Source organism: Rosa chinensis, chromosome 6, assembly GCF_002994745.2.
Source record: "Rosa chinensis cultivar Old Blush chromosome 6, RchiOBHm-V2, whole genome shotgun sequence".
In the NCBI taxonomy this organism is placed as follows: domain Eukaryota; kingdom Viridiplantae; phylum Streptophyta; class Magnoliopsida; order Rosales; family Rosaceae; genus Rosa; species Rosa chinensis.
In genome coordinates this window covers 38719488-38734233 of record NC_037093.1, presented here as the reverse complement: position 1 = coordinate 38734233, position 14746 = coordinate 38719488, and the positions used below count along the sequence as shown (strand labels likewise).

The 14746-nt window shown below is 46.2% G+C and overlaps 1 protein-coding gene across 1 annotated transcript; it reads right to left on the bottom strand.

The window, feature by feature from the left end:
• Nucleotides 1-10491: 10491 nt before the first annotated feature.
• Nucleotides 10492-11966, bottom strand: LOC112171301. Its single transcript, XM_024308504.1, has 2 exons — nt 11630-11966; nt 10492-10865 (listed from the first exon to the last, which is right to left on the bottom strand). The coding sequence occupies exons 1-2, from the start codon at nt 11964-11966 to the stop codon at nt 10492-10494; spliced, it is 711 nt and encodes a 236-aa protein (XP_024164272.1).
• Between the last annotated feature and the right edge of the window lie 2780 nt (nt 11967-14746).

Sequence of the window (14746 nt, the reverse complement as noted above, 5' to 3'; positions counted from 1 at the left end):
TGAACTAGTCCACAGAATCCCCACGGATTCTATGTAAGAACATAATGAGTATTTTTATTTCCTTTGCATAGGATTGTCTCAGTCCTAATTTCCCTAAGGAACAGGTTATGTAAAACGAGCGAGAGGCTTTAAAAGCAACCAATGAGGATTTTGGTTGGGCCTGAGTGTCTGAAACGCTATTTGAAGTAAGTTGGTGATTGCAGCATCACCTGGGGCGCTATCACTATGACAGATGCTATCCATGGTGTCATGGATAGGGACTGTGCCAGCCCTAGGCTGGTGGTGGAAGGAGGCGGTGCCCTAGCAGCAGCGTCGGTCACACTTAGCCTAGAAATCAACTTTTGTTTCATGCTTCATTTTGCTCAAGAAATAGAATGTCCATGTGAACTCTTTAGTAGACGGATCATCATATCGTGACCAGGATGTCCTATCCTGTCGTGACAAAGCCAATATGTGTCTAAATCCAAGAGACCTTCTCTTATAACTTTATTGGATTTAATAGCTCAAATAGTGACATAAAGTCTACTAGAGAGACACATAAACTTCTCTAAGATGCGCCTTTGTTAGCAATCATTAGAGGTATTGAAAAGGAACACATTTACGTTCTCTACATGCATTTTCGCATGGAATCTGTTGGCTATTGATAGGTGCTATTTGCCCTAGGAGCGTAGAGAGTTTCTGTGATAGTAATCAAGGTGCCATTTGGCAAGGGAAACTTAGGCTATTTCCTGTCCTTGAATTAATGCTGATGGCCTAGCCATCGTAGTCACAATGAAGTATGCTTAGAATCAAAATGGAGTCATAATGAAAAGAACTCAAAATTTTTATTCATAAGCCAACGGAGTTACACCATTGTCGCTTTGACCAAAGAAAATCTAATCCAAAATGCTAGCTAATGCAAAACAATGGTAGTCATCTAACTTTCGGTAATTCCAAAACAAATGTGACCAGGTGAGTAAAGAGATGTCGGTGGAGCAAGTCTCACTTAAATACCACTAATCTCATAACCTTCCTAGACATCGCACTTACTTTGGGTGAGCCTACTTTAAAGAAAGATTAAACCATTGGCGTTTACTACAAAGTATATGGCAATTGCCTATTACATCTCTTGGAAAAATAAAGACTTAAACAGAATTGGCGATCTATTGATCCCAGCCAGATTTGTAGTCTTCAACCCTTCACTCTAGATCACCTTCTTGATCTTCTTGTTCCACATAGTGAGCTTCTCTTGCTTCACAATATGCTTTGTAAGCGGTGACAAGTTCTTCACGAGCTCTACAAATGTGTGCCCAATGATCAGACACTCCACATCGAGAACATACATCTCTTTGCTCAAACTCCATTGATTGAGGCACTTTGAAAGCGTCATTTAGATGGCTCTTAGTGTTGGTGGCGCCACCAACATGGCCAGAGGCATTGCCTTCCTCTCTCTTTCCACGTTGACCTCTTCGGTTTTGTGTTCGCCTATTTTGGCGGTTACCTTCCCAAGTAGAGCGATTATATGGACCAGAACGTCCAAATGTATCTCTATGATTAGGGTTTCGCTCTTGGTGCCATTTCTTTGGGGCGCGACTATAATTGGATTCCGGAATATACTCTGTTCCCACGGATCTCGAATTATAGTTCTTCACAAGGATGTTGTCATGCTTTTCAGCGACATTTATAGCTCCAATGAGATCATGAAACATTGTGATCCATCTTGCAGTAACATCGATTCGATAGTTCTTAGCAACCATCAATGCAGAGATGGGGAAGGTAGAGAGAGTCTTCTCAATCAACATCGCTTTTGTGATCTCTTTACCACAGAATTCCATTAAGGATTTAATGCGAAGTGCTTTCGAGTTGTAGTCAAGAACTGACTTGAAATCATAGAAGCGGAGGCTATGCCATCTCACTTATAGGTCAGGAAGCAGGGAGTCACGGACGTTGCCAAATCTTTCTTCGAGTGAGACCCACAGCCTTCTGGGGTCTTCTTCATTCATACACTCGTACTAGAGCAAATCATCCATATGACGAGTCATTAGGATGATGGTTTTCGCCTTATTTGCCTCTAAGGATGCTCTATTTACTTCCAAAGCTTGAGCTTGCTCAATAGTTAGCACGTCCTGGCTAGGCTCAAGAATCGTATCCAGGATTCCATCGGCCTTGAGATGCTGGCGGACATCACGAACCCACTTGTGATATCCAGAGCCAGTTGTTCGCAATGGAGCAAAGTCCAATTTGTTCAGGTTTACTCATCCTGAAAGAGAACAAGAAATTAGGGTTAGTTTCTGAGCGAAAAAGGCTACCACAAAAACATATAAAATTCTTGAGCGTAATCACTTCCAAGAAATTAAATTCCAAGAGGTATTGGATTAGATCAAAACAATGACGTAAGTGGTCGATCATAAATTCTCTACAAACTCTAAGTTTGGAGATCTCAACTAGCTCTAAGCTTGGAGTGAGCACGAACCCCCATAGTTTGATGAAGGAAGGATTTTGATCTGAAGCTCCAAACTAGATGTTTCGGGGCTTGCAAACTGACTGATATGCACAGGAATGAGAGGAGAAACTAGGAGGAGAAGGATGCAATGGGCATGCAGCGGTGCTGCAGGGGCAGCGGACTTGCGGCAAGGCTGCAAGAGAGCAGCAGCGGTGAGTCTCAACGGTGGTGAGGCGGCTAGCGTGCTTGCAGTAGCGACGAAGATTTTCAGGTTTTTGGTTTTTGTAGTTAGGGTTTGTGCTGATAACGTGTTTTAGGGAAACGAGAAATTGAGAGAAAATCGTTGTATATTCTCATTGATAATAGGGGCCTATTTATATAGAGGATTACTATGCATAGAATCTGAATCATAAAAGGAAAGGTAATCATACATTGAATAGGAATATCTAGATCCTTCTAATTAAACCCTATTACCACTAGCTCAAGTAACCTAGAGTTTGAGCCAGACACACAAATAAAGATTTATTTGAACATAATCGATATTCTCCACAGGTGGTCGAGTTGGTAAGAGCCTCCAAGGTGTGGAACCCCCACACCTGGGTTCGAATCCTGCCGATGCTTATTGGAGTTAAATCTCAATATATTCTTGGTGGCCAGGGGGAGGAAGCGTTCTGACATGATCACCCGGCACGGATTAGTCTCTGGGCCTAGGAAGCCTTTGAGAAACCGTGTGATCTCGATAAAAAATAATAATAATAATAATAATAATAATAATAATCGATATTCCCCAATAAATCAATCTAATAAGGTAATTTATAAAGCTAGGCATAAGTCAACTATTTAAAGATTTTACATGGAGCAATTATATTATGATTCTTTTTTTTTTTAATGTAATATCTATTTATGTTTTGACCCTCCTAAATGAAATTTCTAGCTACACCACCGGCCTTGAGTATGAAGAACGTCTTTTATTTTTTAACCTTGATCTTCGACAAGACAGCAAGCCATAATGGGGAAGCAAGTTCCAATTAAACTGTTCTTCAAACTTGGTCTTCGACCGCAACACAACCACAATAGAGAAGAAGATTGCAATTAAACTGTTTGACACGGAAATCAGTGTGGTACAAACTGTCTCTTTTGAATGCGCGAGCGTGCTAGCACCGTGGGGTGCAATAATCAGGGCGTCCCTTGACCTGACTTCTTGATCCAGCGTTGTGGATGAGGAGAGCATCAACCTCGTCACAAGGCTCTTTTCTCTGTCTTCCGGAAAAGGACTTCTTGCCTTACGGGTAATGGCTTTGGTTGTGATCTCTTCGCGTCACCGAATCGATACTCAACATTGTTGGTTGAGCAGAGCTATCATTAGGAAGTTTGGAGAAAGCACAGGGTTTTGCTAGAGCGTAACTTTAGCTTCGCGGGGGTTGCGAGGGCGTTACCCTTGCTTCGCTGGTAGTATCGATGGCAGTAGCACTAACAGTTGGCTCTTGGAGAGACTAGGACTGGAAGCACGGTCGCCGGGTTTCAACGAGGTTGAAGGTTTGCTCCGGGGAGGCTTGATAATCCGAGGGATTGATTGATTTGAGAGTTGTCCTTGATTCGTCCTTGAAACCTGGTATTTATACCTAGGGTTTCGACTATTCCTTGCCATAGAAGGATTATTGATTGCAGTTTCCTATTCAATCTCCGCTACCTGACTCCAATAAGGGCTCGTTTTCCTTATGGGTTTCGGAATGGGCGAAGCTGTAACCAAATTCCAAGTAGACTTATTTTTGGGTCGCAGGTATTGCCCTGCTACGCTAAATCCACTAAAGGATCTTGCCAAATTACTTTTGGACTTAAACATTGCCCCCCAAACCCCGAAATCGGACCCGCAAGAATGTAACTGATTGAAATGGGCTAAAACGACGTGTCTGACGACCGAAACAATATCATTAATGAGGGTTGCGTCTATTCGCTTAGCAAAAAGTCCTTTTGTCACATCGTTTCCCTCACAAAATCTTTTATTTAAATCCCGCAGCCACTCCAAACCTCTCACATCAGAAACTCTTTATTCTCCTAAAACCCAGAAACTCTTTGTCCCAAACAATTCTCCTTACAGAAACCCAGAAATGGCTCCTCCAAAGAAAATAGTTATCGATCAAGAGGAAGAACTCAACAAGAAAGCTGCTCGCACTTGGGGAACTGGAATTGGTGCTCGCTGTCATCTCCACACCAATATCCAGAGACCACTGCTTCTCAGGCTCCCAAATCAACATGTCGGACTGGGCCCGGCACCGCGAGATTCCATTCCAGACGACGCAATCGCCCTCTACGGCCTGCCCATCCGTCGACCCATTCCGGCTCTCCGAAGGACCCCTGGAGATTTCAGCAGTTGGGGTGCGCAAAAACATCGAGCGAAAATAGGGTACTAGCCATCCTCGATCAGCGCGGCGGAGCTTTCTTGGTATCGCGAAGCGCGAGTGCGAGATCTGGCTCGCTGGAACGCAGCAGGTATTACCCAAACCATTGATTTATGCTTCGCCTTCCTCGCAGTGGCAAACGCTCGCCACTCGCTGCCTTCCTTTGCTTTTGGAATACTGCTACCAATACCTTTGATTTCCGTTTTGGCCAAATGAGTATTACATTATTGGATATTCTTACCATTACTGGATTGCCCATCGATGGGTGAACCCTATCTGCATGGCGAATTCGATTCTGACAACTTCTCATCAACCATGGCCCAAACTGGTCGCAGCGTTCATAGCAACTCCTATCCGCGGTGGCTGGCCTATTACCACAAAGAACACAATGCGACTGGTGACATTGCTTTTCTGGAGTATTGGCTCTGCAAGTTCATTTTATGTATCTCCGCCAATAAGTCCACTGGTCTTTGGACTTTCCTGGCCACAGCCCTCTACAACGTCCGCCGCGTGGGATTAAGACAACCAGTGTTGGGTGCCCTCTACCGTACTCTATACCTGGCCACCATGCATCCTTTCGAGACTAGCATTTCTAGCCCTTTTTGGATCCTTGATTTCTGGATTCAAACTTACTTTCCATTCTTCCGCCGCAACGATATTTCACTGCTACCACCGGCCGACGCCCTTCTTGGTCAATGGCTTTGTAGCTAGGCGAGGTACACATCCCCACCTTATTCTGAGTGTTTCTCATATTTGTACCTCCTGCACGAAATGCCTTATTGTGACTTAGTACTCAATAGGAGATTCCCCACTCCTCTTGAAAATGGGTTCCTTCCTGGGGTTCCTAATTATAGTGATCGCGCGCGCCTGGCTTTTCGCCGCGCGATCTCTTGTTCAGACATTAGGCTTGCATCTGATGTATGAGCTCTACGCTTCCAATCACTTCGCTCGCCAGTTTGGCCATATCCAACTAGTGCCATTCCCCCTCTATGATGCTTGAAACTACAACACTTCTTGGCGCAGAGTTTGCCCCTTAACTAGGCCTCCGCCAGTACAAAGCATGCTTATACTGGTTGATCTCCCTGACTGGGCTAATAACATCGACCCTGTGAATGGGACTGCTGAAGATTATGATCAATGGTGGTCAGAAGTTTCCGTCAACTGTTGGGGATAAAGGGATGACGAGCTCTTCGCGACCATTTTTGAAGAGCTGAGATATCCTTATGATGTTGATACCGAGTTACTTGCTCGCTTTCCTAAAGATGAGGCGCGACCTCCGCTACCTGAACCTGCCCCATGAGCCGCGCGAGCCCCACGCCCGGTCCAGGCTGGGATCGTCATTCGTGAACCTCCCCAAGAGGTAATTGTCTTATATTTTTTACATTACTTTCTATCTGCTTTTCCCCTTTTATTCACGCTTTGTCACACCAGGGAAGTGTGCCACCCTCTGGCGGTCGTGCAGTTGACGCTTCTCCGACCACTGGTCAGGCCGTGAAGAAGAAAATGATAGCGACGGAGCCTGAAGTCGAAGACTCCTCCTCTGACGATGATGACCCACAAACAGTAATGCTCTTGTCTAAAAATCTCATGATTCTGATATCTTCTTCGAAGCTTATTTTGACTTTACTTTAATCCTGACAGATTGCTGCCACGTTAGCCTGCAAACGCAGTCGCGCTGATCGCTGGACTGATCCATGGGCCGAAGATGAACCAGTCGCTAACCGACTGGTAATACCCATCTAAAATGAGCCATGACATTTTGTTTTATTATGTATGATTCTATAACGCTCCTCTCTGCAGGTTCGTCGTAGGTCATTGAGGCAAGTTGGGGAAGGATCCTTCGCTGCTGGCGAAGGTGTGTCTGGTTCACAAGTCCAAGAGCCAAATGGTTCTAATAATCCTCCCTCTCCAATTGATGCTGCAAACAATATGCAGTTGGCTCTAGTCCCAATACAGGTTGTAGATGACAGCGCGCCTGAGGTTGAAGAAAGAATGTCGCTCCTAGACACCTCCCGCGAGCAACCAACTGCATCCCTCCTTCTGGGACAAGTAGCGCCTGATTCAGTTCCAGCATCCGGTGAGATTGCTCAAGAACCTGTGCCAACAGTAATCTTTCGCGAGCCACCTGTTGAAGAGGTACCTCTCTTAACAAAATATTTTATCATTAACCCCTGGCTTGGTTATTCTGACAATGCCTCCTTCTAGGACCTAAATGCTATTCCAAACGAGGAAGCGGCTGACATAGCCGGAGAGACAGTGGTCGAGAATCCTGCTAAACCTGTCCTCGATATGGTTGGTCAGGAGCCTGCCCCCCAAGCCCCTGAAGCCGAGGGAGCAAGGGAAAACCCTGAACCATCGCCAGAGGCAGTATCTGTTGCGGAGCCTCTTGAGGCTCCTCCTGTCGCTGAGCAACCGCCTCCGTCCACTTTAGAACTGCTAGCTCGTGTGCTCGAAGTGACCCCTCCTGGGGTCGTAGATGATGCCAGAGAAGACCTTCGTCGCCTCTTGGGCCCTGATATTCTGATTCCTGGCACGCCCGCGAGAGTTTTGGAGTATCTGAGGGTACTTCTCCGCGAGGGGGCTATCATTGAAGACCAATTTCAAGAGGTTGACCAGCTGCTGCAGGATCTTCCCCAAGGGCTCAATGAGAGGGCGGTCGCGACCGCGCAAGCCAGGCAGACCGAGACACATTACCAGACTCTTGCTCAACAGACGGACGCTGCGCGTGATTTCTTGGGTGACCGGGCTAGTCTCATCAGGGATCTGACTCTCGAGAGAAACCACCTGCGGACCCAGATCCAAGATCTTCAAGCCCAATTAACTGATGTGACGGCTAGGCTTGCCCAAGCGAAACCTCAATTAGAGCAGCCCCTTGCCGCTTTCGAGCCATTGACCCATGACCTGACCCAAGCTCGCATAGCAGCCCAACAGGATGCACAAGCTACCGCTGATGCTAGCTTTCGCCTGGATGAACTTTTCCTCTGCTTAACTCATGCAGGCCGGGGATTTTTAGGCCTCTAATGTTAGGCCCATTAATTTGTATGAATAATATTACTACCAATAAATTAATTATTTAGCCCACTTGGTTGGCCTAAATTTCTTTTATCTCGTAGGTAATAGCTCTGTTCAATTCTTTCTTTAACTGCACAAACACAATTTCAAAAAGATAATCTCGAAAAGGAGCAGTTATCTCCTTAGAGACCATTCTCTCGTCCACGCGGATTCAATTCTGTTTATTTCTGAGATCTCAGCATTGAATTCCATTGATATTCCCATTGATGGCGTTGAAACATCTTTAACTGCCCATATCCAAGGGTTGAAGCCACTGAGGCAGGCCTCTATAAATATCAATATCTTGGAGAGATGAAAACTTACGCAAACATGGCTTACCCAGAAATGACCTTGCAAGCCTTTCTCCTCTTCCTTCTTTTTCTCAAATCTTCTCCATACGATCTCGCCCTTAGCCTCTAGATCTTAGGCTTGATGGCTTAATCTCACTGCCTGTGTAGGCCTTATGGCCTAATCTCAGGCAACCTCGTGTCTTTGGTCTATGAAAGCCTGGATGGAACATCCTAGGCTTTGGGTAGGTTGAAGAACACGAGGAGCTCCTAACACGGGGCACCACAATCTGGGGAGTCCCTCTCCTCAGATATCTCCGCACGGAGCAAAGTGAAGAAGGGTGGAAGGCCACTTTGAGGCCGACTGTTCTTCTTCTGCGGCCTACCTCCGGGGTCTGATGAGCCAACTTTGTTTTTCCTCTAGAGGTAGGTGAGGCAACTAGGTCGCACTCCAGCTCTAATTCCGTCTTCATCCCGGAGGATAACCAACTGGAAGGGTTGCGATGGATTATTTCCTTCCCTCTCCTTCCAGTACAAATGATAGCAGCTGCGACTCAGATTAGAGGAGGGTGAAGAGAGGAAGAGTAAGAGTGAATATCTCATCAACCCTTCTTGCTGCAAGATCCGGAAGCTTATAGAAGACATGAATCCTTATTAATTGTTTTAGCCACTTTCTGGCTTTGTATATTGTTAATGTAATTTTCCCGCACACATTGTCTTGCTTTTGGCCGCAAAGCCACTTCATGAATGAAAGATTCGAAATTTTCTCATTTGCTAAAAATAATATGATATAATAAGGCCTCAGGTATAGGCCCTTACACATATTCCTAACACATATTGTCGAAAATATTGAATGAAAATGTACAAAATTCGCCAGAAATGCCGGCTAATGCAAAAATAAAATAATGGCCACTATAAAGGCCTATATGCATAGAGTATTGCCCCCCTAGTGTTCGTAGGTGGAGCGAAGACAGGTGAACGAGGCCACAATGAAAAGGCCTAATTACCAGGGATGAGGCGAACCAAAGGACACTATGTTTGCCCCCCTCTCCCTGCCACGGAAGAATTTGGGGGATCCTCAAATTCCCAAATGCTGGGGTAGTATTTCTTTAAGAACCTGCCATTGATAGGGTTGCGATGGAGGTCGCCATCCAAATCTTTGAGGTGAAAAGCCCCACGTTCCAGAATTCTATGAATCACAAAAGGCCCTTCCCAGCGTGGGGTCCATTTACCACGACCGGTCAACTTCTTACCAAATGGAAGGACTGCCTTCCAAACGAGCTCGCCCTCTCTGTAACTGTGGCCGCGAGTTCTCTTATCATAGGCGCGAACGATGCGCTGCTTCTCCATCACTAAGTTGTCCAAAGCCTCTAAGCGTTATCCGCTAAGGTCTTTGTGCTCCTGCCACATGGCCTGGACGTAGTCATCACCAATCAAATGTTGTTGATCTTGGACGCGTAGGGAGTGAACATTGATCTCCAAAGGTAAAACCGCTTCGTGACCAAACATGAGTGCATAGGGCTTTGTGGCAGTAGGAGTTTGCTTTGAAGTACGATAGGCCCACAACATTTCATACAATGTCTCGTGCCATTGGCGAGGGTTTTCAACAAGCATCTTCTTCAGTAGGGTAATGATAATCTTGTTACTGACCTCTGCTTGACCGTTAGACTGAGCATAATAAGGTGTGCTGTGGAGAAACTGGATGCCGAAGTCGTTGACGAGCTTCTCCACATCACCACCCATAAATGCTACCCCCCTGTCTGATACTAACACCTCGGGACGCCGAACCTACATATAATATTTCGAAAGATGAATTGGTGAATGGTTGCTCCAGAGGCTTCCTTCATAGGTTCAGCTTCGACCCATTTAGTGAAGAAATCTATAGCGACGATGATGAACTTGTGTTGGAGTGACGAATGGGGATGAATCATGCCAATCAAGTCCAATGCCCAGCCTCACGTAGGCCAAGGTTTAATAATAGGCTGCATGGGAATATTGGGAATATGCTGAACTGGTCCATGAGCCTGGCAATCCTGACAACCTTTCGCGAATGTAATACAGTCTTTCAAAATGCTGGGCCAATAATATCCATGTCGCCTGATGAGCCAACGCATCTTTGGACCCACTTGATGGGCTCCACATATGCCAGCATGTGCTTCTCGCATCAAACGTTTCGCATCGCGGTCAAACACACACCGGAAGTCTATGCCATCTTCGCCGCGTCGGCGCAGCTCATCGCCTCTGAGGAAGTAATTTAAGGCAAGAAAATGAGTCTTCCTGTCTGCAACGGCGTCTGGGTGCTTTAGGTAAGCAATCAAAGGGATGTGCCAGTCTATATCAATAGGTTTGAAGGCCGCAACGACTGGATCGTCTGGTGAATCAGGTCGCGCGAGCTAAGAAGGCACGTGCGTCGTTCAACTTTCAGGTTTCGCTCGCGAACCCCATATTTCAAAGTAATGCCTGTAGCCAGTTGAGCCAGTTCGTTGGCAGCAAAGTTGCGCTCGCGAGGGATATATTCCAAATCCAAGTCATTGAATTGATCCAGAAGTTCAATGGCGCGATTTAAATACAATACAAGCAAGCAGCTCACACACATGTACTTCTCTTGAAGTTGATTTATGACAAGCAAAGAATCACCGCATATTTGGACATCTCTTACTCCTAGCTCCAGTAACACCCTTAGGCCAATAATGAGGGCCTCATACTCTGCTTGATTATTGGTGCACTTAAACTCCAATTGGAAAGAATAAGAAAAATGATCGCCTGCTGGATTTTCCAGAACAATCCCTGCCCCTGCTAGTGTTTCTGTTCTTGAGCCATCAAAAAAAGTATCCAAGGTTGAAGGGAGATTGTGGCTTGATACCAAATAGCATATTCTGGAATGCGCGCCAAATCTGGTCGAGTTATGTTTGCGGTCGCTATCTCTAACTCTTTCACTGCGGGGACATCCAACATAGGGTGATGTGCAAGAAAGTCTGCGATGACTTGTCCCTTCACTGCTTTTTGTGGAACGTATTGTAGCGAGAATTCGGATAAGGCCAATACCCACTTGCCAATACGACCTCGCAGAATAGGTCGCCACAGCATGTACTTAACCAGGTTGGTTGGAGCGATAATGCAAGTGGTAAAGGATAACATGTAGTGTCGCAACTTGCACGCTGAGAAATACAACGTAAGACATAATTTTTCCATGGGAGTATACCTGGTTTCGCAATCCGTCAGTGTCCTACTGAGGTAAAAAATGGCATGCTCGACACCTTCCTCATCATCCTGGGTAAGCAGGCTGCCAATGGACGCCTCAGCTGCTGAAATATACAGCTTTAATGGAAATCCAGCTCTAGGTGGAACGAGTACTGGCAGGCTCGCCAGATAGGCCTTAATTTTGTCAAAAGCCTCTTGGTGCTAAGGTTCCCACACAAACTTGTTTTGCCCTTGTAGTCTCAGTAGTGGGGAAAAAGGCTGGATTTTACCTGCAGAGTTAGATATGAAACGTCTCAGGAAGTTGATCTTACCCAGTAATCGTTGTAGCTCTTTCTTTGTGCGCAGGGAAGAGGCGTTGATGACTGCGCTTGCCTTATCCTCAGGGACTTCAATACCCCTTTGATGGATGATGAAGCCTAGAAAATCTCCTGCTTGAACTCCGAAAACGCACTTGGCGGGGTTCATCTTGAGCCTGTGCAGCCGCATTTGCTCGAAGACTCTTTTGAGATTCGTGATGTGATGCCCGCACTGCTTGGACTTGACGACCACGTCATCAATGTAAACCTCTAAAATTTTCCCCAGGATATTGTGGAAAATCAGGTTCATGGCTCTCTGATACGTTGCCTCAGCATTCTTCAGTCCAAAAGGCATAACCACGTATTCAAAAACACCCGCGAACCCTGGACAACGGAACTCGGTTTTGTGTCTGTCTTCCTCCGCAACCGGAATCTGGTGATACCCAGCAGTTCCGTCCATGAAGGATAACAATTCATGTCCTGCTACTGCATCTACCAACATATCAGCGACCGACATGGGGTAGACGTCTTTAGGCATAGCGACATTAAGGTCTCTGTAGTCCACGCAGACCCTCATCTTACCATTCTTCTTACGGACTGGCACGATATTGGACAACCACTGATTGTATTTGGCCACCCGAATGATGCCTGATCTATGCATTTTTTCAACTTCTTCTTTGACCAGAACTTGGGTTTTGGAGTTCATTCTTCGCGGCTCTTGCTTCACAGGCCTCTTGTCAGGGAGTGTTGGTAGTTGATGGCAAACCAAGTCCTGTGACAGGTCGGGCATGTCTTCATATTTCCCTGCGAAGTAGTCTTTGAACTCCAGTAATAATCAATGAGCCTCTGTTTCTCACTAAGCTCTAAGTAAGCGCTGATAGCCACTTCCATAGGTTCAGCTGCTATTCCAAGATTGACTTTCTCTGTAGGATCTCTGATCCAGCGCTGCTGGAGCCAGCTGAATTTCTTCTTCGTCTTCTTTTTCTTGGTCATAGAACTCCTCGTTGACAATTTCCAAGGTCGCGACACGATCATAGGCCTCTTTTTCCACCAGGTACGAGGATAGTCTTTCGTATAGTGAGTGGAAGGCCCCTATCCCTTCCTCTGGAAGGTTGTAATCCATTAATCGTTTAAGGGTTTGGGCACAGCATGGCCAGGCCTTTCCAAGCCTTCTTTTGCGAGCGTAAGCCCCCACTGTGTCAATTCAGAGGCTGTCACCCCTGTAGGGCGGCCTTTGTCATCGATGCCACTAACTTGCAATGGAGTAATTGGCTCCAAGTAGTACCTGGCATCTACATAGTTCGCAGAAACTGGGAATGGGCGAGGATCAGCTTTAATCACCTCAGCTTGATCTGTTACCCTATTCTATATCACTAGTTCCTGGTGGAGAGTTGAAGGAACACAATAGCTCCGGTGAATCCAGTTGCGCCCTAGGATGACGATATAGGCCGCGTAACAGTCTGTCACGAAGAGAGCATAGACTCCCTCTGCTGGTCCTACCTTGATACGTAGAAACAATAAGCCCATAGTTTTTGTGACTGTTCCAGCAAAGTTCTTCAGCGTGAGGGATGTAGACTGGATCTTCTCTTTCTTGATCCCAAGTAAATGCATGGTTCTTATGGTGATAACATTGACAGCGACCCCTGTGTCAACCATGACCTTGCTGACTTTAGTGCCAACAATCTCCACTGTTATATATAAAGGTCGCATGTGCTGAACCATCGCAGTCGTTGGTCTTGTGAAGCTCATAAAGAAACCTTTACCCTCAGCGTCTTCAGTCTCAAAAACCACTGCCTCTGCTAAAGGTGTTGTTGCAGCCGATGTGATTTGTAGAGACTGATCAGTACCGTCTTCATTCTCCACACACTCCTAAGTGGCGATTGGCAAAGCGTATCTCGTGGGGAGTACATAGACCATATTGCAGAAGGTATAAATCGCCTCAGTTTCGTCTATGTCATCCTCCAGGTTGAGCTTCGGCTCTCCAACCGCGATGTCAGTGTTGAATTGCTTCACCATCCAATCTACCAATGACTCTTCTGTAAGCCCCTTTACCTCGCACTGTTCTTGTTCCTACAGCTCGGCCATCAACAATGGCGAGTTTGATCTCTATTCCCCTGCAAGTATCTCCATTGGGGGTGCGACCACCAGACTTTGGACTTTTTTAGGTCTCCACTGTAAAGCTTCTGCAGTGCTGCCTTTGCTCCCCAATCCTTCAAAAGTTGAGGGTTTGGCTTCTGGTTCCTCTCGAAACAACCTGAGCCTAACATGTGGCCGCCTGGTTGGCGATTTGTCTTTCCTAGCTAGCGGAGGTGTCCTTTCTGTGGTGATCCTGCATAACACACTAGGCTTAGAGGCTCCTGATTCAAAGCGTGCCTGTTTTTGAAAACTGCGAGGAGTCACCAATGGCTTAGCAGCTAATGCCTCCATCTCCTTCTGATATTGCTCAGGAGATTTAACCAGTTGCGACGGCTTGATCAGGCCCTGATCCAGAGCTTCCAAGGCGCTTGGCTTTTCCGAACCTGCGCTGCAATTTCCTTTTTCTGGAAGGGCTAATTTCCACTGCTTTCCCCTTCTCTCTGGTATACCATTTGCCTTCCTTGATGGTGGACGTTGAAGCAGGAGGAATTTAAGGTTTGGCCACGACTTCTTTGTGCTCATTCCAAGCCCTTCCTTCTTGTTTCTAATCGGCCACGGCCGCTTTCAATTTCTTGAACAAGTTGGAATCCTTTGGGGATGGTGGTGACTTTACTTCATCTCTCGCCTTTGGGCTAGAAGGTTGGTAGTTTCGTGACGGTGAAGCCCATTTGATTGGCGGGAGGGAACCAAAATGAAATGTCTGCTCGACTTCTGCATGCGACACTTGGATGCTGCATTCTTCTTTACATCACGAGCAAAGGACCACTGGTGAGGCTTCGTTGACGGGCTTAGCTTTCTTCTTTACAGGAGTTTCCTCCCCTTCATCCCTCTCTTCTTTCCCCTTTGTAGTCAAATCCAGGGTTGTTTTTCTCTGGTTCTTCTTGGGCCAGTTCACATCAACCATACTAACTTCGGTATCCGGAAAAGGGTTCAAGTCTACTAGTGCTGCTGCAG